At 37.2% G+C, this 22,467-nt stretch overlaps 3 protein-coding genes and 1 long non-coding RNA gene across 6 annotated transcripts in view; 2 read left to right on the forward strand and 2 right to left on the reverse strand.

Annotated features, from left to right (window-relative positions):
• On the forward strand, positions 1–10,589 carry LOC306985390. Its single transcript, XR_013794790.1, has 4 exons — positions 1–84; positions 5,348–5,424; positions 9,760–9,838; positions 10,460–10,589. It is a non-coding gene; the product is annotated as an uncharacterized lncRNA (long non-coding RNA).
• LOC306985388 (protein-glutamine gamma-glutamyltransferase K-like) lies at positions 878–5,336 on the reverse strand. Its single transcript, XM_079587583.1, has 14 exons — positions 5,241–5,336; positions 4,823–4,911; positions 4,251–4,442; positions 3,877–4,128; positions 3,643–3,761; positions 3,415–3,522; positions 3,095–3,272; positions 2,864–3,002; positions 2,586–2,778; positions 2,344–2,497; positions 1,809–2,093; positions 1,495–1,655; positions 1,274–1,410; positions 878–1,130 (listed from the first exon to the last, which is right to left on the reverse strand). Coding segments are annotated over exons 1-14 (2,154 nt in total). The 5' UTR covers positions 5,243–5,336; the 3' UTR covers positions 878–985.
• LOC306985373 (protein-glutamine gamma-glutamyltransferase K-like) lies at positions 7,988–16,306 on the reverse strand. Of its 2 annotated transcripts, XM_079587548.1 has the most exons (14): positions 16,208–16,306; positions 15,796–15,933; positions 15,510–15,701; positions 15,167–15,418; positions 14,166–14,284; positions 13,923–14,030; positions 13,639–13,816; positions 13,411–13,549; positions 13,137–13,329; positions 12,139–12,292; positions 11,772–12,056; positions 10,508–10,668; positions 9,695–9,831; positions 7,988–8,267 (listed from the first exon to the last, which is right to left on the reverse strand). In XM_079587548.1, exons 2-14 carry the CDS (start codon positions 15,923–15,925, stop codon positions 8,126–8,128), a joined length of 2,190 nt encoding a protein of 729 aa, XP_079443674.1. In that variant the 5' UTR covers positions 15,926–15,933; positions 16,208–16,306; the 3' UTR covers positions 7,988–8,125. The 2 variants fall into 2 exon arrangements, with proteins under 2 accessions (XP_079443674.1, XP_079443675.1); XM_079587549.1 differs by lacking the exons at positions 7,988–8,267; positions 10,508–10,668; positions 16,208–16,306 and having other exon boundaries at positions 9,701–9,831; positions 15,796–15,927.
• The window catches only part of LOC306985369 (protein-glutamine gamma-glutamyltransferase K-like), an 11,169-nt gene continuing 4,117 nt past the window's right edge, over positions 15,416–22,467 (forward strand). The window contains exons 1-6 of one of the 2 annotated variants that reach the window (XM_079587536.1): positions 15,416–15,606; positions 15,768–15,941; positions 16,256–16,393; positions 21,186–21,368; positions 21,664–22,076; positions 22,182–22,373. In XM_079587536.1, coding sequence (XP_079443662.1) covers positions 21,665–22,076; positions 22,182–22,373 — 604 coding nt within the window. In that variant the 5' untranslated portion in view covers positions 15,416–15,606; positions 15,768–15,941; positions 16,256–16,393; positions 21,186–21,368; position 21,664. Of the gene's footprint in view, positions 15,607–15,761; positions 15,942–16,255; positions 16,394–21,185; positions 21,369–21,663; positions 22,077–22,181; positions 22,374–22,467 lie in introns of those variants that run through there. The other variant, XM_079587537.1, reaches the window with a different exon arrangement.

Below are 22,467 nucleotides of genomic sequence, written 5' to 3' on the forward strand. Positions count from 1 at the left end.
CCTGTCAGTTGCAGCCTTTTTAAAAGTCTATGGTTGCAGCGAGGAAGACTATGCAAAACAACTTCTGATGCAGTTGGATTTAAGGTAGTGTACGAGCTTCAAATTAGCTGAAAACGTTTCGAACCTATTACACAAGGGTTTAATCTTCCAACGTTATAATTTGTAAGCAGATTTAATTGATACAAGCTGCGCACGCACAGCGACTTGGCTGACAGGAGAGGCGGGATTTTTGAAGGTGTGACAATTAGTGTAAAATAATTGTTTTTTTGTTTTTTAATGAGGATATAAGAACAACGAAATAACATTATTAATAATATTAATTGATCATTTAAATGTCTTTGTCACGTCTCCATCTGTTCCAATAATCTAAAAGAAAATGTACGCTACCTTTAAGGTCTTTGTAAGAACATTACATTTTTAGGATGATGCTATTTAGAATAAATCAGAATTTCACACCATAAACAGACATTATTCAATTACCGGTAAAATATGTTTTATTAATGCTGATAATACTGCAGGGACAAGATTAACCCACGTGTTTTAAAGGTTTTCATTAACATTATCATGAGGAAAAACCAACCAAAAGGAGACCTTAGGGAATATTTATTGATTGATTATGATGTAAATCTAAAGGTTAATATAATTTAGACAATGACACCCCAGCTTTTTTCGTATTTCATTCATTTCAATCAGACATAATCATAATCTGCATTAGAAGTACTAATCCCATATCTCAATATATTACTTAAAGAAGGGTATAATTTCCTATCAACAGGATGAAAATTAATGTTACAATATTTGGAGAAAAAGTTCCAAGACCACAATCAATCTGTAACATTTGTCTTTAGTAGATAAAGTGAAACGGTGTTAATTCAGTTTGCAAATCATGTGAAAAATACATTGGGAAGGTTTACTTAAGCATTTAGTCAACAACACTTTCTTTTTCAATGGAAATTTCCTCTCTTTTGGTTATTGGATTGGGTTATCAGTGCTGTTTGACCACAAGGTTGGTGAATCCATGCACCTGAGTGAGCTGAGGACAGTCGAATGAGGCCAGAAGTTTCTGTTGGCCGTGACACTTGGGAACAAACTTCTCCGTCAGGGACACAGTGGCATGTCCAGCAATGTCACTGAGGAAGAAAAAGGATAATTTAATATTACTATAATTTATATATTTTTTAATAATTGTATATAATTAATTTGAGAATGTAAGAACAGGATAATGCAAAAAGTATCTATTATTTAATCGACCAATTCATTAAATTAATTATACCCATAGTTAACAACTCTGGGGTGCTTCAGTCCAAGTCCCACAAAGCGGAATACAGGATTCCTTAGGACACAAGGCAGTGGATTCTTGAAGGTGATTTTGACCGACACTTCTTGACCCAGGACTGCATCACATGCAGGCTGAGAAGAACCACATACAAAACACAATTTAGCACTAAATTATATCAGCTGATCAACAGAATAAGTTGAACACTTTAAACTCACAGCCAGGACTAGATCTGGAGTGCGCAGCCTGAAGCTGTACTGGGTGGCCAGAATCTGCTTAGTCTGAGCGACGTGTCCAAAGAGGTTGAGCATCAGTGGCGCGTGATCCACCAGGTGTTCCTTATACTCGTCATAACTCAGGGTCCATTCCATAGGTTTGCCTATAGTAGGAAAAGTGATATGCTTTCTTTACAAGTCTCTATTTGAAATAACTAACTGATTGTGTGCTAATTTGCATGATTAACTTTACACATAAGCTGCACAGGTAACTGTGTGGTCTCATGTATTGCAACTCAAACTTGATCATTTCTCACATTCAGAGGCCTTGAGCTCGATGCATGTCTGGTCTCTCTTCAGGAAGGTCTTCCTGACTCCAGTGTAGTACATGGCGGCTGCATGGCTGTGGAGGGTGACGCTACGAGGTGAGCTGCATTTGTTTTTTAGATTGATGCAAAGCACGGCATCTTTTCCCACACACAGTCCCTCATCCTTCAGGCTGACTTCACAGACAACATCCTCAGCGCAGGGCAGTGGGTATGTGCAACTTTTGGAGCCATGACGAAGGGCCATCTCCAAAGCAGCGCACTTCTCAGAAGAACCTGATCAACGGAAGCAAGAGAAGGTGAATGTACAATTAAAAGGATTGATCCTTGTTCCACTTTTACTATCCAGGTGTTTCTTTTATTTGGCCTTTCACCTCTTTATGAGGAATACATGATAGGGAGTGTTATCGACTCAAACCTCATCCTCATAAGCACCATGGCTTAATGTGTCTGGAACATGGGTTGCACCCCACATCCCTGACCAATTCAAATGTAAGTATTTTGTGGCATATGTATGGATTCTTACCCAGTGGGTGTTTGTAGAGGTTTGTGATATCTACACGTTGATCTGAGCCGACGGCCTTGGTGCTGATGCAGTGACCGACTATATCCTTCTCAACGTGGACAACACCAAATGTTCCATTACTTTTCCTCTGCCAGTAAACTTTATCATTGTTCACCTAGAACACAAGGAGACAAACATTAATTATACGTCTTTGTATGTTAATCTCTGTATGACAGAATGCTATTTTAAAAGGATTAACGCACTTCTGCGAACAGGAAGGGCACGTCATGCTTCAGGAAGGTCTGTCCACTGCGGATCGCAGCAACAGATGTTGGGCCGCAGCGGAAGAAGCCCTGGTTGGTCAGTTGAGGAGTGGCATCAAGCACCTGCCAACCTCCAAAACCAGTTGGCAGGTCGGGACGAGCCATCCAGGCCTCATTCCACACGTGGTAGTTCCTACACAAAGAGAAGAAGAAAGACATTCACTTCATGCACATTCAGAGGAACTTTTGGTGACATCACAAATATTCACGATACTTACCAGATTGAATCACGGTTCATGCTATCAATCAGCTGAAATTTATCATCCAAATAGACATTAGTTGTCAAACAAACGTCAGTGTCATGAGCAGAACAGAAGTTTGAGACTGGACGAACAGGAATGCCCAAACATCTCAACACTACGAGAAAGAGAAGAAGAAGAAGTGCATTACATCTACAATCCCTTTCTCAACCCTTATTTTCTCCTTGTCCATTCTGCCTGAACTCTTACGTGTGTTGGTGACTCCAGCGAAGGCCAAGCTCTGTCCATATTTGACAGGTACTCCTCCACATTTGTGAAACTGTCTCAGGATGGCACTGCTGCTGCACCAGGAAGTAGGAGAAGTCCCATCTCCATAGGAGTTTGACCAGTTACCCACCAACACACCACAGTCGTTGTTGGCAATAACCTGTTAAGGAGATATGATTGAAAATATTGTGCTTTTTATGTAGCAAACTTCATGCATATGTACCATACTTATAACAGAGCAAATCAGACCGTTTTATTAGGCTTTCCAACATAGATAGAAAGAAAATTTAATTATTACTCACCATGTCAGACAACCCTCTGGAAATGTTGATGGGACTTCCCCATCCTGTGCAAGGGATACAACTCTTCTCCAGCACATATAAGCATGCAGCCAAGACTCCCTCCTCAAACTAAGATTCAGATGACAGAGTGAGGACATTAGAAATTGTGAAACATCTGGAATCTTATCTTTTGCAACGTTTTTTCTTGTAACACACTTTTGAATATTTGAACAAAAGTTTAACTCTTACTTGACCGAAGTTCCATGTCCTGCAGCCAATCTGCTGTTTAGTCCCATAGTAGATTCTGCCCATGTCGTTCAGCACATACTCGGCTCTCTCCGCCTCTTCATGCAGGTACACACAATCATCTGAGAACAGAGAAAATTGGACTTGAAGCTTCATAAAGTTTTAATCGTGCTTTCTTTCTTTCCGCATTCAATTTAATCTTCATATAATCAGGTTTCAGTGTAATGAAACGCGTACCTTTGCACCAGGGGTTGAACAGCATGTAAATGTCATTTTCAGGAACACATGGTGTAGTGAATCTTCCTCCTGCACAGTGAGTCACAACACTGAGTTGGTATCGTCCAACGCAAGCAGTCGGAACGGAGTTCACACACAGTTTGATTCGGTTTTGGCCCTTTTCAACAATCTTTGCTCCCCAGCAGTCTTTCTTGAATTCTTCCACAATTGAAACGACCACATGAGTGCCGTCCCGGACGGATGCGATGTGACCTGTAAAGCAAACAGAAGAACAAGTGATTCCAGTGAGCGTAGAAATGCATGTTCCTCCTCAACATTTACTGTATCTGCATGTCCTATAGTGTCATCCACGCACAGGTCATACAGTAACTAACCTAGCTTCAGCTCCAGGTGGAGTTTGTCAACACTGGGATTGAAGGGACGGCACAGATCAACCCACATATTGAAGCACTGTCCTCTACGGACGATGAGGTGATCATCAGGGAAACAATGTGTGTGATGCTCCAGACGATTCGGTCCGGTCCTGCACTTGATGAGATCCACTTTACTCACCCGGAGGAGAGTTTCTGAGAAAACGAAAAAGCAGAAGATATCAAACAGATCATTCATTGCGTTATTACAACAACACATTCCCCATCATGCATTGCAGGACAACGATCTACGACTCTTACGATCACCTCCACCTTCTCGCTTGATTGTGCAATCTCCCACACACTCCTTGATGACAACTTCATTAGTCTCATAATCACGACATGGAGTGACATTGCAAGGTTTAGTGTATGGAGTAGCACAAGGGTTTTTGCGCATGGGTTCATGTATGTATTTACACATGGATTCACATGAACATTTGCGCATGGATTTACACACGGATTTGTGCAACTGTTAGCATAAGGGTTTGCACATGGGTTAACACTAGGGTTGGTGTAAACCGGTGCGCAGCACACACCTTTACAGTTGTCATCCGCCTGCTGTTTTAACTCAGGGAAACGGCCGAGGGTGCAGAGGTTTTGGCATTGGTTGTTTGCAAAAGGCATCCTGTCAGAAAAAAAAAAACAAAGATTTTGTAGGATGACTTAAAAGATACATAAGATTAAGATCATCACTTGTTTTCACAAGTCCAGGTGGATCATTCATAACTAACGTCTGTTGAATCCTTTCTGATGTATTACCCGACCTAAATATTAAATCTATGAGCATTCAAATCAAGTCATGTTTCTAGAACTCAAGCTGCATTTACTAGTCAGCAAGGTAAATAATCTTAACCTTTTTCTTTTGGAGGGCCATTAAGGGTCCAGAAAACAATTAATAAGTGCAAAATAAAACCAGATAAGAAGCCTGAAGTGAAGTCAAAGTTGATTACTTACATGTTTTAGTCCTTGTCCTTGTTTAAGAGAAACTGAACCGAGAACTTGGTTTACTTAAGCGAGTGAACAGTGAGTCCTGCTTTAACCAGCTCTTCTTTCCACTGCAGCCCTGGATATATATATATACTTCATGTCCATCTCCACCCCTTCCACATCTCTTGTGATAAAGAAGATAGGATTTTGGGTGAGTGACATGTTAATTTGAAGGTAATTTTAAGTCCAATTAATGTCTTAGTTTAATTGTACTGTCAGAGATCAAGAAATCCTAGAGTAAGGAGAACATGCTCACTTATAATGACCAAATGCCAATGCCAAACTAGTCATGGTGTAAACATTACAGGTGTGATTACCAGATAATAGTTTTACTTATATTTTAAATGATAACATTTTTAAAAAATGTAATTAACCAAAATTGAAGTATTATTTCTGTATATTTCTTTCTTAATTAACGTTCTCTCAGATATGTTTTGTTGAAATTAATTGAAATTGAATTGTCAGTTGTACAGTTTTACTTAGTTTTACTAAGGTCGACACTGATTACAGAACCAAAGCTAAGTTTCTTGTTGAAACTTCTAAATCTTGTTGTTATTTTTAAATTATATACAATTTAGGTACAAATGGACATGTCGTTGTTGGAAAATGTTCTCTTTGATTCAAACTACAAAAACATCTGCTTCCTGAAGTTTTTAAATATTTATTTAGCAAAACAGTCATAGCCATTTCACACCTAGTTTTACTAGGACACATTATACATTACTTTGCAATTGTCATACAGTTTATGTGTTTCTAAAATAACTGCATAGCAACGATAATAATTAAATATGACACATTTGGTGTTATATGTGGCATTAATTAGGGCAGTAGAACAGTGTAACTCAAAATATGTCATCATCACCATGTCTCTATTTCAGGTTTGCATAGTAAGTGTTAATGCACTGGGTGTGTATACTACTTAGTGTAATGGTATAATTCATGCATATTTTTACATTGTGCATCTTCGTTTTAAACATGCACCTATTTAGTCACTTCATGTTAAATAGTTAATGTTCGTTTACTTAATTCTTGTAAACAAGTATAACAGGTTCTGATGTCAACAGCTACATAACAAGGGCATGTAATGATAATACTGGTGCTTAGTTGTTGATACAATACAATAATACACATAAGTAAAAAGATATTCAGTGAAAAAAGAATAACTGGTTCCTAAGTAATGAAATAATGATGTTGGTGATGGATTCAATTCTGTGAACAGATACAGAGATTAAAATTCTCTCATCATGCAGATCTGTAATTAAGCACACTACAATTAGGGGTGTGCGTTATACAAAACCAGTGTTCTTGATGGAGAGCAGGAAGTATATTTTCCCAGCACACAATAGATTTGCAGATCAGCTTGTGATTAACACATTAACATAACCATGTCTTTACCCAAAAGAGACTAATATTTTCCCATCAGAGAGCTACCTCTACCTTTATAAGCATTCATTTTTGTATGTCTTAAAAAGCCAAAGGTTAGGCTTTTGATCTGTAGAAAGTTTTTTTTTTTTTTGATGATTTGCTACTGTTGTTGAGTGTGTATGTGTATGTGTATATATATATATATATATAAGTTAGCTGTATAATATTTTTTTTTGTTAATACTTTAAGTTGGGTCACTAGTGAAAATGCTTCAATTTAGGATTGTTTTAATTTAATATAGATCTTTTCATTGCAAATTATATGATCAGTAAAAGTTGAATAAAATTAGAATTGAAAAAAAAAATGTTCACACATAATGTCTAGTATTTTGTTTGTCTCTCTTTATATACAGTATTCAGAGAGAGCCAGAGACGGACATGCTCAGTGCTTTTCGTATATCACAACTATTCAGTGTTTTTAAACACATAATGTTTACATTAGGTTTCAGACATTTAAATAGACATCTATAGTTTGTTACAAATTCCATAAACTGATGGAAGCTGCAATAATAACCCTTTCAATTATAATTTATTCATATCAGATATGCATTGTGTAGGAAACTAAAAGGTTTACTCTATTTTTCTTCCATTTCACCGGACACTAATGTATTTCGGGAGAAATTGATGAATTTACGTGATGTAAATCCGACAAATGCAGTTCTCTGAATTGTAGTGCAAATTAACATTGGGTCGCCCACTGCATGTCATAGATCAAGTGTTTAAATCACTTCCATATATTTTATAATTGGACTATATTATAGTTCATGATATGATTAACAATGTGTGAAAAAATACGAAATAAAAGATGTTCCAATATAATGTTCTAAAATAAAAATACAAACTCATATTGGGGGCTCAGCTAGCATATAGACCCCCTAGAATAATATATAATATACATATCTGAAACACTTGGATACATATGTGAATGACTCAAATTTGGATGCTACCCTCAAGTAAACTTGCACACACACCTATAGTCCAACCCACTGATTATACACACCCGCTGTAAATGACATGTAGAGATGGGTGTGTTTATACATTTATTATAATTTGAATGTTTTTGAAACATACAGTAGGCGTAGTTTTCATAATGGATGTTTGACAATTCAACAACTCCATTTTGAATGTTGGTCCTGATTATTATTATTACCCAGAAGTCCTACAGACTTGTCAATAATTGATTCACTTTGATGTGTGATTATGATATTGTTCTTAATGCTGAGGGAGCACATAATTAACTAAATGGCTAAATGAAGGACATATTCACCATAACAACAACCAAAAATATATAAGTTTTCAAAGGTTTTTATTCAGATTTTTATTTTTTTTCATGACAAGATGAGTGCAATCTCCTCTGAGATCGTGATGAACAAGTTTACAGTTCAAAGAAACAACCATTTTTTCTCCTTAGTTAATTTAAGTACTTTTTCACTGTTTAACAGTAATGTTGGCAACGCCATGAACTTGACTGAGTTGAGGACAGTCGAGGGACGCCAGTAGTTTCTGTGTGCCATGTCGCACTGGAATAAATGTCTCTGTCAGGTTCACTGTGGCCAGGCTTGCAATATCACTGAGGAAAAGAGAATTATTACATACTTAAAATATATAGCAACACATATTACATCTCCTAATACAATTGTATCAATAAAATATATATATATAATGAATCCAACACAAGCTCATGGCAATTCACAACTATTTTATGTTTTGGCAAATTTGATGGCTAATTCGTTGTGTCTTGTATCTCAAAGTCATGGTTTGGGTTTTGTTTCTTGTTCTTGTCTGTCATGTGATCCCCTGTTCTAGTCATGTGATCCTGCCATGTGTTCCCTTGTCTGTTGTGTCATGTTGTCATTGGTTTATTGTTCACAGGTGTCCCTTGTCTAGTCGTTAGTCTAGTAGTTTAACCCTGTGTCTTTGTCTAGTATTGTTGTCTTGTATGCCTCATGTTTAGTAGTGGTGGATCGAGGCTTTGTGAAACAATGAAACAGTTGAAGCAAATGTGCCATATTGTGTCGAGGCTTCGAAACAATCCGACACCCGTCTCAACGGTGACACCTAGTGGCCACTTGCAGGTGTTGATCTCAAACAACCTTGACAACGAGCCATTAAAAAATGTGTTGTTTTTTTATTATTGTATTCTTCTAATATGTGAAGCTTGTAACCTGTAGGCTCCTCACTGTGCATAATGTTATTTTTATTTATCTATCTATCTTAATGATCTATATATTAATCTATCTATGTATCTATCTATTAATCTGTCTGTCTATATATTTATATCTATGCATCTATTAATGTGTCACTATATGTATACTCTGTCTGTCTCTAGCCTATCAGTCAATGTGTAGCTATATTTAAATGTAAGCCTAAATATAACTAAACAAATCGCACTATAAATGTCACTATATCACCAAAAATCCGCTATCTCAAAATCAAACTCCTCTCACAAAAACCCACGAGGTCAGGATGCGTTGACTTCACTTTTATACAGATGTGCAATTGTGTGGTCTGTTCCCGACCCTGTCAATCAAACGCTGATTCGGCGCACCATGCCACCTGTCGAAACACTTGTGAAACACTTCATTTAGCCGTAGTCACGTGACATGGGTGTTTTGAATCACGCTTCGGATCAGTGTTTCGAAACATCTCCGCTTCGGGATCTCAAAAAGCTTGGGAACGTCAGTTTCGCGTCAGCCATCCCTAATGTTTAGTCAATGTTCTTGTTTCTAGTTTCACGCCACGCCACGCCACGCCATGCTTTTGTTTTATGTTGATCTTGTTTTTGGATATGTTACGTTAATAAGTTGGGTTCTCTACATCTTGCCTCCAGTGGATTAATCGTTACAGTTCGGTCTTGTACGATCTGCTTGCGCAACAATGGTTATGTTTAAGACTTTTTTTAATGTGTACTTTTTTCTAACACCGCACAAACTCATATTAAATCATCACCTTGTAAAGTAAATGTTTTCCTGTGAGATCGGGTTAAATTGAACTTACCCATAGCTAACAATTCTGGAATGCTTCAGTCCCATACCCTCAATACGGAATATCACATTCTTTAGAACACAAGGCAGTGGATTCTGGAATGTGATTTTGACTGGCACTTCTTGACCCAGGACAGCATCACATACAGGCTGAAAGGTAAACCATTTATTTCATGTATTTTAAGTTTATGAACCATAAAATGTACATTAAAGTGTAACTGTCACCAAAATTGAACCTAGGCTCTTTTTATTAATCTACCCGAGTCAAATTTTCGTGTAAAAGCATAATTATAATGGAAACGCCACTTTTAAGATTGACGTATTTTAGTTTTAGCTCCAAATGCCTTTTAAATGGGAGTGCTAGGGGCACTTCTATGATAGCATCAACTGATAAAGTGAGTCGTAAAAAAACTTTCTTTTTTAGTAAACTTTGTGTACACAATGTAGTCAATGCTCATACATGTGTAGAGCCCCTGGTGATACTTCGAGCACAGTTTCATGTTGTGTCGAGCCTCCTTATTGTTTTAAAAATAGCGATTTTGATGCTATCATAGAAGTGCCCCTAGCACTCCCATTCTAAAGACATTTGGAGCTAAAACGAAAATCCGGTCAATCTTAAGTGGCGTTTCCATTATAATTGCACTTTTACACAGAAGTTTGACTCGGGTAGATTAACAAAAAGAGCCTAGGTTCAATTTTGGTGACAGTTACACTTTAAGACATCCATGTAAAATCCATGGCCAGTTCTCACCAATAATCATGTAATCTTATCTTCTAGGAATCTAGGCCATCACCAACCCATAAAGAGAGAACCTGCTAGACTCACAGATATAACTAGATCTGGAGTGCGCAGTCTGAAGTGGAACTGAGTGGCCAGAATCTGCTTGGTCTGAGCGACCTGTCCAAAGAGATGGAGCATCAAGGCCGCCTGATCCACCAGGTGGTTCTTGTACTCGTCATATCGCAGGGTCCACGGTAGAGTCTGGACTAGAATGAAAAGAGATAAACAAGTCTCATTTTAAAACAGTTGCATGATACATATATCTTGATACATTTGAAAGCTGCGTTTTCGTTTTTAAGACACCACACTAAACATTTCCATCCACACTAGCGTTTTAAGTGTTCCAAAAGTTTCTTGTCCTCACTGAAATTTTAGAAAGGTAAAGGAATAGTTAACTTCAAAATGAAAATTCTGTCATCATTTACTCACCCTCAAGTTTCTTTCTTCTGCTGAACACAAAAGAAGATAATTGAAGAATGTTGTTAACCAAAAAGTTGATGTGCCCCATTGTACCCATCCAAAAATACTATGGAAGTCAATGGGTACATCAACTGTTTGGTCACAGACATTCTTCAATATACCTTCTTTTGTGTTCAGCAGAAGAAAGAAGTTCAAACAGGTTTGGAACAACTTGAGGGTGAGTAAATGATGACAGATATTTCATTTTAAATCATCTTACTGTGTATGCGTAAAATGTAATCAAAACTCACTGAGATGACAACCAGACATAATTAAGTTCTCACACTATTCTTCTGGCACCATCATTTTAGTACTATCCCGACACTAAGAGGTGCATCGAAGTCGCACCCCATTCCATGTGTGGTTTATAGAAATTATTTCATCTTTGCTGGAATGTAATATAAAAAACATTTATCTTTAGCAACACTGCATGTACCAATGTCCTTTTCTATTTTGGAGAGCATCTTCATGAAGCTCAGTTTTCGCAGGACAGAAATGCTGTCTCAGTGTGGACGGAACACCAAAAAACAGAGAGAAAAAGATGCGTTTTCAAATGAATCTGTATCAGTGTTGTCAAAAGTACCGACTTCGGTACCAAGTGTGACGCTTTGATCGCTGTTGAGCGGTATCGTAACTGGAATCGTACAGCTGATCATTGTAGCCAATCACAGACATATCCAATGAGCGCGTGAGAACAATGGCCAATCAGAGGTGTTTACGATTCCACTCAACAGCGCTCAAAGCGTCACATTTTTCTAATTTTGACAACACTAATCTGTATTAATGAAGGCGTATCTGCAATCTCTCTCATATAATACAGGGTTGATTTCAAGCATTTATCATCACTCACCCTCACTGGCCTTCAGCTCAATGTTCACTTGGCTCTTCCTCACTAAAGCATTATGGACTCCGGTGTAGTATGTGGCTGCCTCTTGACTGTAGAGGGTGATGGTACGAGGCGAGTTGCATTTATTCTGCAAAATGATGGAAAGCACAGCATCCTTGCCTACACATGGTCCTTCCCCATGCATGCTGACTTTAACGGTCACATCTTCTGCGCAGGGCAATGGGTATGTGCATCGCTTGGAGCCGTGACGAATAGCTGTTTCTATAGCAGTGCGCTCTTCCTCCGTACCTGATAAATGTTCATTAAGTCGACATTTAACTTCAAGACATTTCCCAAGTGTGACTGTTCCCATAGTGAGATGTGTTTTCACCTCGTGGATGTTTGTAGAGGTGAGTGATATCAAAGCGTTGGTCTGATCCGACGGCCTTGGTGCTGATGCAGTGACCTACGGCACTTTTCTCAACGTGAACAACACTAAAGGTCCCATCACATCTCCGCTGCCAGTAGACTCTATCATTGTTCACCTAGAACATGAGAAACATTACTAATGTGAAACTCTCGTAAAGGTGAAACTCGATAAATTAGAATATCGTGCAAAAGTTATTTTATTTTAGTAATTCAACTTGAAAGGTGAAACTAATATATTATTAGTGGTGGGCAGATCGAGGCTTCGTGATACAATGAAACAGTTGAAGCAAATGTGCCATATCCGACACGTCTCAACGGTGACACCTAGTGGCCACTTGCACTTGTGTTGATCTGAAACAACCTTGACAACGAGCCATTAATTTTTTTTTTCTTTTTCTTCTAATATGTGAAGCTTGTAACCTGTAGGCTCCTCACTGTGCATAATGTTATTTCTATCTATCCATCTATATATCTATCTATCTATACATGAATATATGTATCTATCTGTCTATATATTTCTATGCATTCACTATATGTATACTCTGTCTGTCTTTAGCAGTCAATGTGTAGCTATATTTAAATGTAAGCCTAAAAGCCATCCCTATATATTATATAGACTCATTACATGCAAAGTGAGATAGTTCAAGCCTTTATTTGTTATAATTTTGATGATTATGGTTTACAGCTTATGAAAACCTTTTCACAATATTCTAATTTTGAATTTGGGGTTTTCATAAGCTGTAAGCCATAATCATCAAAATTATAACAAACAAAGGCTTGAAATATCTCACTTTGCATGTAATGAGTATAATATATTAGTTTCACATTTTAAGTTGAATTACTGAAATAAATTAACTTTTGCACCATATAAAATTTTTTCGAGTTTCACGTGTATATTGCATTTATGCGAGAGAGAACCATTTAAACCATTTATGATAGAATATAAAGGAATTAACGCACTTCTGCGAAAAGGAAGGGCACGTCATGCTTCAGGAAGGTCTGTCCACTGCGGATCGCAGCAACAGATGTTGGGCCACAGCGGAAGAAGCCCTGGTTGGTCATTTGAGGAGTGGCATCAAGCACCTGCCAACCTCCAAAACCAGTTGGCAGGTCGGGACGAGCCATCCAGGCCTCATTCCACACGTGGTAGTTCCTACACGAAGAGAAGAAGAAAGACACTTCATGCACATTCAGAGGAACTTTTGGTGATATCTCAAATGTTTATGATACTTACCAGATTGAATCACAGTTCATGCTATCAATCAGCTGAAATTTATCATCAAAATAAACATCACTTGTCAAAGAAACATCAGTGTCATGAGCAGAACAGAAGTTTGAGACTGGACGAACAGGAATGCCCAAACATCTCAACACTACGAGAAAGAGAAGAAGAAGTGCATTACATCTACAATCCCTTTCTCAACCCTTATTTTCTCCTTGTCCATTCTGCCTGAACTCTTACGTGTGTTGGTGACTCCAGCGAAGGCCAAGCTCTGTCCATATTTGACAGGTACTCCTCCACATTTGTGAAACTGTCTCAGGATGGCACTGCTGCTGCACCAGGAAGTAGGAGAAGTCCCGTCTCCATAGGAGTTTGACCAGTTACCCACCAACACACCACAGTCGTTGTTGGCAATAACCTGTTGAAGAGAGATGGTTGAAAATGTTGTGTTGTTTTGCAAAACAGCAAATCAGACAGTTTGTTAGGCTTTCCAACTTCAAATGGGAAAGAAAACAAATACTCACCATGTCCGAAAGCACTCTGGAGATGTTGATGGGGCTTCTCCATCCTGAGCAAGGGGTACAACTCTTCTCCAGCACATACATACATGCAGCCAGGACTCCCTCCTCAAACTAAATTGAGATTGAGAAACATTTCAGCCAGTTAACCAGTTAATCTGGTAATAGTTTACAAAATCTCAGGCTTTTGTCGCAAATCTCATGCTTGAGTTCTGTAATACTGTATATGAATGAAAGTTTAACTCTTACTTGACCGAAGTTCCATGTCCTGCAGCCAATCTGCTGTTTAGTCCCATAGTAGATTCTGCCCATGTCGTTCAGCACATACTCAGCTCTCTCCGCCTCTTCATGCAGGTACACACAATCATCTGATAAAGTGAGAAGAGAAAGTTTAATTTTAACTGAAGAGTTACACCATGTCTACACTGGAAGCGAGCGATGCGACGTGACAAAAGACAGTATAACCCATTTTAATCAGTGGTGTTGTCTTCACTGGATGCGACGCGACAACAAATCCCGACAGTAATCTAATGCCTTGTTCTATATTTGACGTACTCCAAGCACTCACGATACTTCTCATAGAAGGGAAACTTTTGTAGTGTCACGTTTGTCACGTCTAGTGGAGACAGTTTCTAGCTGTTGCGACACGATGCAACACGGTGTTGCAGTAAATGAAAAAGTGCTTTCTATTTTTAATAGGCTGGGAATCGATTAAAAAAAAAATTAATTGCACAATTTGCTGTAATTAATTGCAATTAATCGCATTCCCCCCGAGCTTGTAATCATCTAAATTTAAACGTAGAATCACCTTATTAAGTTAAACAGAGAGAAAAAAAGGAACAGAAAATAGCCCTATATTCAAATAATGTTAAACATCAATATATCAATATTTTATTCTTCATTCAGTTCTATGCAACTTACTCAGATTTAACAGATTTTTGTCAAATGCGCCATCAGACAACTTTTTAAATGCAAACATTCCCTCATAAAACTTCTTCCTTGTCCTTCTCCATCATGACAGGGTGACTTGGTTCGGCAGACTCGCAATAGCAGCCGCAACAGGAAGTTTTTAAAACGAGGCAAAAAAAGTGCTGTGTCAATTGCGTTATTTTTTTTTAAATGCGTTAAACGTCTCAAATTAATCGCAAAGATTACCGCGTTAATTCCCAGAGCCCTAATTTTTACTTCTCTGCTTGAAAGCTTGTCAGCATATGTGTGTTTGAGTTTCAGATGTGTAATGAAGCGCGTACCTTTACACCAGGGGTTGAACAGCATGTAAATGTCATTTTCAGGAACACATGGTGTTCTGAATCTTCCTCCTGTACAGTGAGTCACGACACTGAGTTGGTATCGTCCAACGCAAGCAGTCGAAACAGAGTTCACACACAGTTTGATTCGGTTTTGGCCCTTTTCAACAATCTTTGCTCCCCAGCAGTCTTTCTTGAATTCTTCCACAATTGGAACGACCACATAAGTGCCGTCCCGGACGGATGCGATGTGACCTGTAAAGCACACAGAAGAACAAGTGATTCCAGTGAGCGTAGAAATAATAAACGTTTTGTCTTGTGGTTGGTAAAGAAGGCTATAACTGACCAAGTATCAGCTCCAGATGAAGTTTGTCTCTCTTCGGAATAAAAGCTCGTGTCAGCTCAACCCATATCTGGAAACACTGTCCTCTACGGATGATGAGGTGATCGCTCTCATAATAATTTGTGTGATGCTCCAGTCGATTTTGTCCTTTTCTGCCTTTAATGAGGTTGATAGAGCACACCTGCAGCACTGCATCTGAGAACAAGCCAGAGCAAAAAACAATCAGATCTTAATTTGTTTTATTTCATTCCCACTATGCAGTGCAGTCAGAAGAGTTTGACGCGCTTACCGTGACTTCCACATGCTTGTATGCCTTTGGAATCACTGCACTGGATGATATTGCAAACTGACTGGCTGCGTTCCCCTTCCCGCTTTTCCAATTCCAGATCGGTTCCAGTGCAAATGTTTTCACAAGACATACTTTAAGCTTCAAAGGTGAGAGAGCGAATGGACAAATTATAAAACCAAGCTGTCATCTTAGATGGTTAATCATTTGAAATAATGGCTTCTACAATTGCTTTCTTTTTTAGAAGATGGAAATCTAATTCTATGAGAATTTAGAATAAAAATCTGACAAATAAAGTATACATTTTGACTGGTATAAAGTCCTTTTCTTACCTGATCTTATATAAAATGCTAAAATGCAATGATTACTAAATAAAACCAGGTCACAATTTTAAAATAATTAATGTGTTACTTACGTTAGAAGTCCTTGTCCATGAATGTGACTTGTATCTCTTTATTTACAGAGAGCTCAGCAGGTGAAAGTAAGTCTTTCTGGGATGAAATACTGTTGCTTCAAATGTTTTTCTCTGCTACACACCGGTATATAATGACCTCCGCCGCACCCGAACTGCCCATAGTGTGTGAAAAAAATGATCTTCATGGTGAGTCACACTTGTTTTCCTTTTAAATCTTTAAATCTTTTACACAAATTACTGAGTCAAATGTACATTGTACTACATGAACACTGTAGTATAATTGCTCTGGCTCTGAGCTGTCATTTAGAAATGTCAGACTAAGCAGATAATTACGCAATTTTCACAAACAAAGTGAATATGGGTAGTAATGTGTGTTTTAAATTTTTTTTTAAAATATGATCAAAATAGCTACATTAAATGTCATGTCATACTAGTTTAGGATAAACTTAATGCTGCTTTTTAGTAATGAAATAATCTACACATACTGTAATGATTGAGATTAAGTGACCTTGTATTCGCCCTACTGTACCATAGGTGGCACCTATACTTACCCCTGTAATTTATATTTGTCAGATGAAAAGCCTTAAGATTAAAACTTGGTGACTGATACTGCTTTTAAATCATGTGCAAATATTAGTTTATTCTCTCAGAGATTTCAGTCTGCTTCATTCTGTTGCACAGTAAAACCACAAACTGCAATGTTGCTACTAAATGCTGCTTCTCAAACTACCACTAAAATACAAAATTACTTAACTTATTATAATTTTTTACAATATTTTAATGCCAATTACACAAGATTATCAATATGGACACCAAATTAAAGGAGTTGCCTGCTTCACATTGCAATTTTCAATTGATGTCAATTATGTAAACCATGTCAATTATTTTTTATTTAAAAAAAAAAATTATTGACCACTTGTTGCAAAGTCCTGCCCACTTGAGGGCTCAGCCAATCATCATATAGTTAAGGGCTACCAGGCAGGTTTTAAATGCGGATTATAATATATTATGTTACAACACTGTTTTGTATTGTGTTCTTTATTTCCTATACCGGTATATACCAAATACATCAAACTTTGAAGGGCAAAACAGGTGAAAATGAGGCTGTGAGGGATAGACTTACAGTTGTTACAATGGCACACATTGTATAGAGATCCTAGATCTCAAAACTCACAACTTTTAAAACTAGAGTTTTTTGGATGTTTTTGTCTACTGAAAGTTTTTTTTTTTTTTTTGTAAAAGACATTTCGTCAGCTGAACAATTGGATTGACAACAGTACAATCCATTGAACACACTGTATTTTATCCCTCACAGGCTTGTTTTAATTCCTGTCAAAAATTAAGTATGGCGCTATACTGAATTTTTGTCTATTGAACAATTTTTGTGTGATGTCAAAGCAGACCTGGTGATAATATCAAAGTTGATGCACATACTAAAGTTATAAACGAATAGCCCTGAGATAAACATCTTTTTTTTTTTTTTTTATCCCAACACTGTGCGCATCTTTAAGGTATGATGTAGGACACAGTATGAAAACAAGTGCAAATAGTAAATGGATAAATGAACAAGCATAATATAGATCTGAAATTAGTTCATTATGCTTTCAAAACAAAGGTTGCACAAAATAATGAATACATTATTATATATATATACACACACATGCATGCAATGTCTAAATGGAAAGCTCATTAAGCTCATTAATTTTTCCGTAATAAATTGCTATGCCTTCAATTAGTGACAGATTAGAAGAGATGAAGCACAGAAACAAAATCCAATGCTGGTCAATTAATACTGTATTACTTTCTATTGTAGCAATATATTAAACATACACACACACACACACACCAATATGTGCAAATCCAAATACTACACTGAGGTACAAATAAGCTGAAAGAGACTGATATCAGCCAACAGTGATGCTTTAATATGGTGTCACTGCACTAATAAAGCCTGAAAGTGAAAGAGGACATTTTTTAATGTACCTAAGCACTTAATTCCCTGTAATAATTAAGAGATTGAGAATGACACCAGATCATAGCATGAAAAGTCTCGAGGTTTCTGTGATGTAGAAAAGTAGAAAGGAGAAGAGAAAATATCCGAACCTTTCCGAATGCATGTTGTCGCTGTCCAGCACAAGTCCAGTGGCCATCAACACTGTCCTTTGTGTTTCCAGCTGCCATGATGTTCATGATTGATAGACTGGGACTGTAGAATACCAGAATGTTTAATTATGGGTACTGACTAAAGCATTATAATAATTGTCTGCTATTATAATATATAATAGAGTCACTTAAGAAATTATTCAATTCCTTACAGTTGACAATCTTCAGGGCAACACTATAGAAGTTCAGTGTTGAAAGCTCATCAAGCACTCCTTGAGTTTTGCACATGCAGCTCTTCTCCATCTACTGTGCCACACCTCCCTATATTACATTGATTTCACTGATTAACTTAATTATTGTCGTCTGATGAACACAGTGAAATGGGAGACACTTTATGCGTTGCCGTGTAATTTTAGTGATCATACAATAATTATCTCTCATTCTTTCTCACTGTTTTTCAGTGACATTTCAAGCCTGACCACATGGGAGCCTGACATTTATTTCCGAAATGCCACTTGAACTCGCATCACTCAATTTACTCATGTGCTTTTATTGGGGATGGATGGATGGATAAGAAGAAAGAAAGAAAGAATACTGTCCTTTTTATTGTTTTCTGTCAAGTCTGACCAGAATTTCTAAATAGACTAATGTCATATACATTCGCAAAATCCCTTGTAGAGTCATTTTTCTAGTAATAATTAGCTAAATTGCTGAAGTATTGATGTTTTTAGGTCATTTTGACTTAATGTAATTGGTCTTATTAAAAGCTATTTCTCATAATTTTCCCAGGCGCCTTCTGGGTGGAGCATGAGCTTCAGGTTGGGGATGGTGATCAGATAATGTTTCTATAGTCTCAGAAAAAGACAAAATTCATCCTTGCTTGACACTGTCTTCTATAACATAGTTCATAAATCTAAGGGCACATACTGATTTGAAGTTATGACTTCAGATCCTTCCTCCCACTTGTCAAGTTAGAGACGTTTCTTCTTTTATCACTGCAGGGGCCGGTGTTTGAATTCATGGGGTCTGGAGCAACACTTCACCCTCTGTCAGTAAAAAGGGGAAAAAAATATTGAGAATAAAACAGCATATTCAATTATAAATGCTCATGCATGTGAATTTTCATTCTCAAATTTTCTCCTCCTTCCAATTTTGCGAGTCGTTTTATTTTAATAACTCACTAAAAGTCATACATCAAAGAGTCGTCCTTGTTTCGACGATCATCAGAGATAAATGTACGAGTAATTGTCAATTAACTGTACTGCAATTTAACTTAATATTACCATGCAATATTGAAATTATTTTATTATATTACACGGCTCTCTAATTCTGACCAATCATAAAATGCATCATTATACTTCTCACTGCTCTCTCAAAGATTAACAAACAGGGTCAGTATACGAAATATGCAGACTTTGCTTACAGAATGTTTCTTATACCTTTAATATAACTAACTTTAGCTGGATAATAACTTTATTCTAGAGCTGCTGTAAAGCCAAAACAATCTCTGTTACTTTCATTTCCTATTATCACTGTAAAGCTGCTTTGAAACAATCTATATTGTTAAAAGCGCTATTTAACCCCTTATATTGGCCATTACATATTTAAAACAGTAATATCCTATACTAAACCTAAACTAATCTTGACAAACTATATATCATTTGAAAGCTTACAATCTCTAGTTTGCATCTTTTGATGCAACTAGACCTCATAAATTACAGAGGAGCCGTAATTTATCAATTTGCAACAAGAATATTTTCATACTCCTAATGAGTCTTCAGACCTTTATTTTGAAATAGTGATGAACATGAAAAATCATGAAAGAATGTTATTAACTTCAAAAGATAGCATCCATTCAATTCTTTTAGAAAAAAAAGTCTGAAAATGTTTTAAATATAAAGAAAAAAATAATAGATTCAGCATTTGTGATGTGGCAGCGAGCTATAATGCACACGCGTGTTCTTTTTGTGTTTCTTAGAGGTTGAATTCATTTCAAAATCTGCCAAACTTCCAATACTAATTCTGAATAGGATGTCTACTTCATAAATTGTATGAAAATTGTAAAAAATAATGGTTCAGATCACTCAAACAACATATGGAAATGGAGACGCCCTTATATGGCCAGTAATGTCAACTAGAGAAAAAGTTTGCTACTGAGCCCAAACTAAATCTCACTGAAAGCTTATTTTTTGGAGATATCAACCTAAAATTTGAACACAACTTGTTCATATTTGTGATTTTTTTTTTTTTTTTTTCATTTTTAAAGTCCACCAGGTTTTGAAAATATATAGGCCTATTTTATATAAAATTGTCATAAACTCAAACTTCTATAACTTTTTTTCTGTTTAACTTTCTGAATTTATTTCACTTGTACAAAATCTTCCAAATGTCCTCTTTAAAACAAGACCAATCTTACATCTATATTCCAAAGCATTCTTGAATTACAACCATTTTAGTTGTAAAATGTGCATTAAATGTGCATTTTCATGTCTATTAAAAAAAGGGGGGGTGCCGCTTAAGGGGATAAATGAAGGTGACGACTAATATATAGGAATAAATAAAGGATATATTCATCTTTTTTTTATCAAATTTTTATTGAGTTACAGAATGTTATTGTACAGAAACAAAAAGTAAAAATAAACATCAATCTGAACACTTCTGTTTTCTTTTTGGGATATATTCATCATTTTTATGATCAACGTAGTCTTAAATGAACAGACTTGCTCTGGCAGGAAAATGACTGTAAAACGACTCTGCCTATAGTTTAAAAGGTCAGAACAATTAAACTAAGTTGTTAATTTGTCCCATTAATTCTATTAAGGAGTCCATTAAAACAAACATGTGTGACTCAAAATCCTTTGATCCTTTGATTAAGAGGACAATTCTCCACATTCTTCTGCTATGAGCTGTGGATGGGGTGGAGATGGAGATGTAGTATAAAAATCCCGTCTTCTGAGGAGACAAACTACGAGCTGGTTGAAGTAGGACTTAGTGTTCACTGCAGTACATCAAGTTCTCAGTTCAGTTACTCGTAAACAAGTGCAAGGACAAAAAACATGTAAGTAATCAACTTTGACATTGTTTGAAACTTATTATCTGTTTGTATTGTGCACTATTAGAAAACTAGAATTATCTAGAATTCATAGGCTGTTTTTATCAAGATGTCTTAAGTAGCAGCAACATCTTTAACAAGTTATTATTTCTAAAGTCTTTCCTTTTCTTGTATTGTGAAAGTACATGCAAGTCAAAAATATTGAAAACAGCCTAATGAACATAGAACAAAAGCATCCAAGAGACCATGTTTATGAATTGTTAACCATGTAATGACCAAGTACACTTCTTTTTTTACCCAGCATGCCTTTTGCATACAACCCATACAAAAACCTCTGCACTGTTGGCCGTTTCCCAGCCTTTCAACTGCAAGCGGACGGCTGCAGGAAATCATCATGCCACCCACTGGGTCATCATTATCCCGGCTTTAACCCTTATGTGGATACTTGCGGTAAAACTTATGTTAACCCTTATACCAGCCCTTACTCTGTCCCTTATGCTTACTCTTACCCTTACTCATGCGCCAACCCATGCGCCAACCCATGCGCCAACCCATGCGTTAACCCCTACGTTAACCCTTGCGTTAACCCTTGTGCTACTCCATACCCCAATCCGTGCAACTATGTCGCTCCATGCCGCAATTATGAGACTAAGGAAGTTATCATCAAGGAGCGTGTGGAAGATTGCACAGTCAAGCGAGTCTGTGGAAATGAGGGTAAGAGTCGTAGATCTTTGTCCTGCAATGCATGATGGGAAATATGTTATTGTAATAACGCAATGAATGATCTGTTTGATATCTTCTGCTTTTTCGTTTTCTCAGAAACTCTCCTCCGGGTGAGTAAAGTGGATCTCATCAAGTGCAGGACCGGACCGAATCGCCTGGAGCATCACACACATTGTTTCCCTGATGATCACCTCATCGTCCGCAGAGGACAGTGCTTCAATATGTGGGTTGATCTGTGCCGTCCCTTCAATCCCAGTGTTGACAAACTCCACCTGGAGCTGAAGCTAGGTTAGTTACTGTATGACCTGTGCGTGGATGACACTATAGGACATGCAGATACAGTAAATGTTGAGGAGGAACATGCATTTCTACGCTCACTGGA

Source organism: Phoxinus phoxinus, assembly GCF_949152265.1.
Source record: "Phoxinus phoxinus genome assembly, chromosome: 18".
NCBI classification, from domain to species: domain Eukaryota; kingdom Metazoa; phylum Chordata; class Actinopteri; order Cypriniformes; family Leuciscidae; genus Phoxinus; species Phoxinus phoxinus.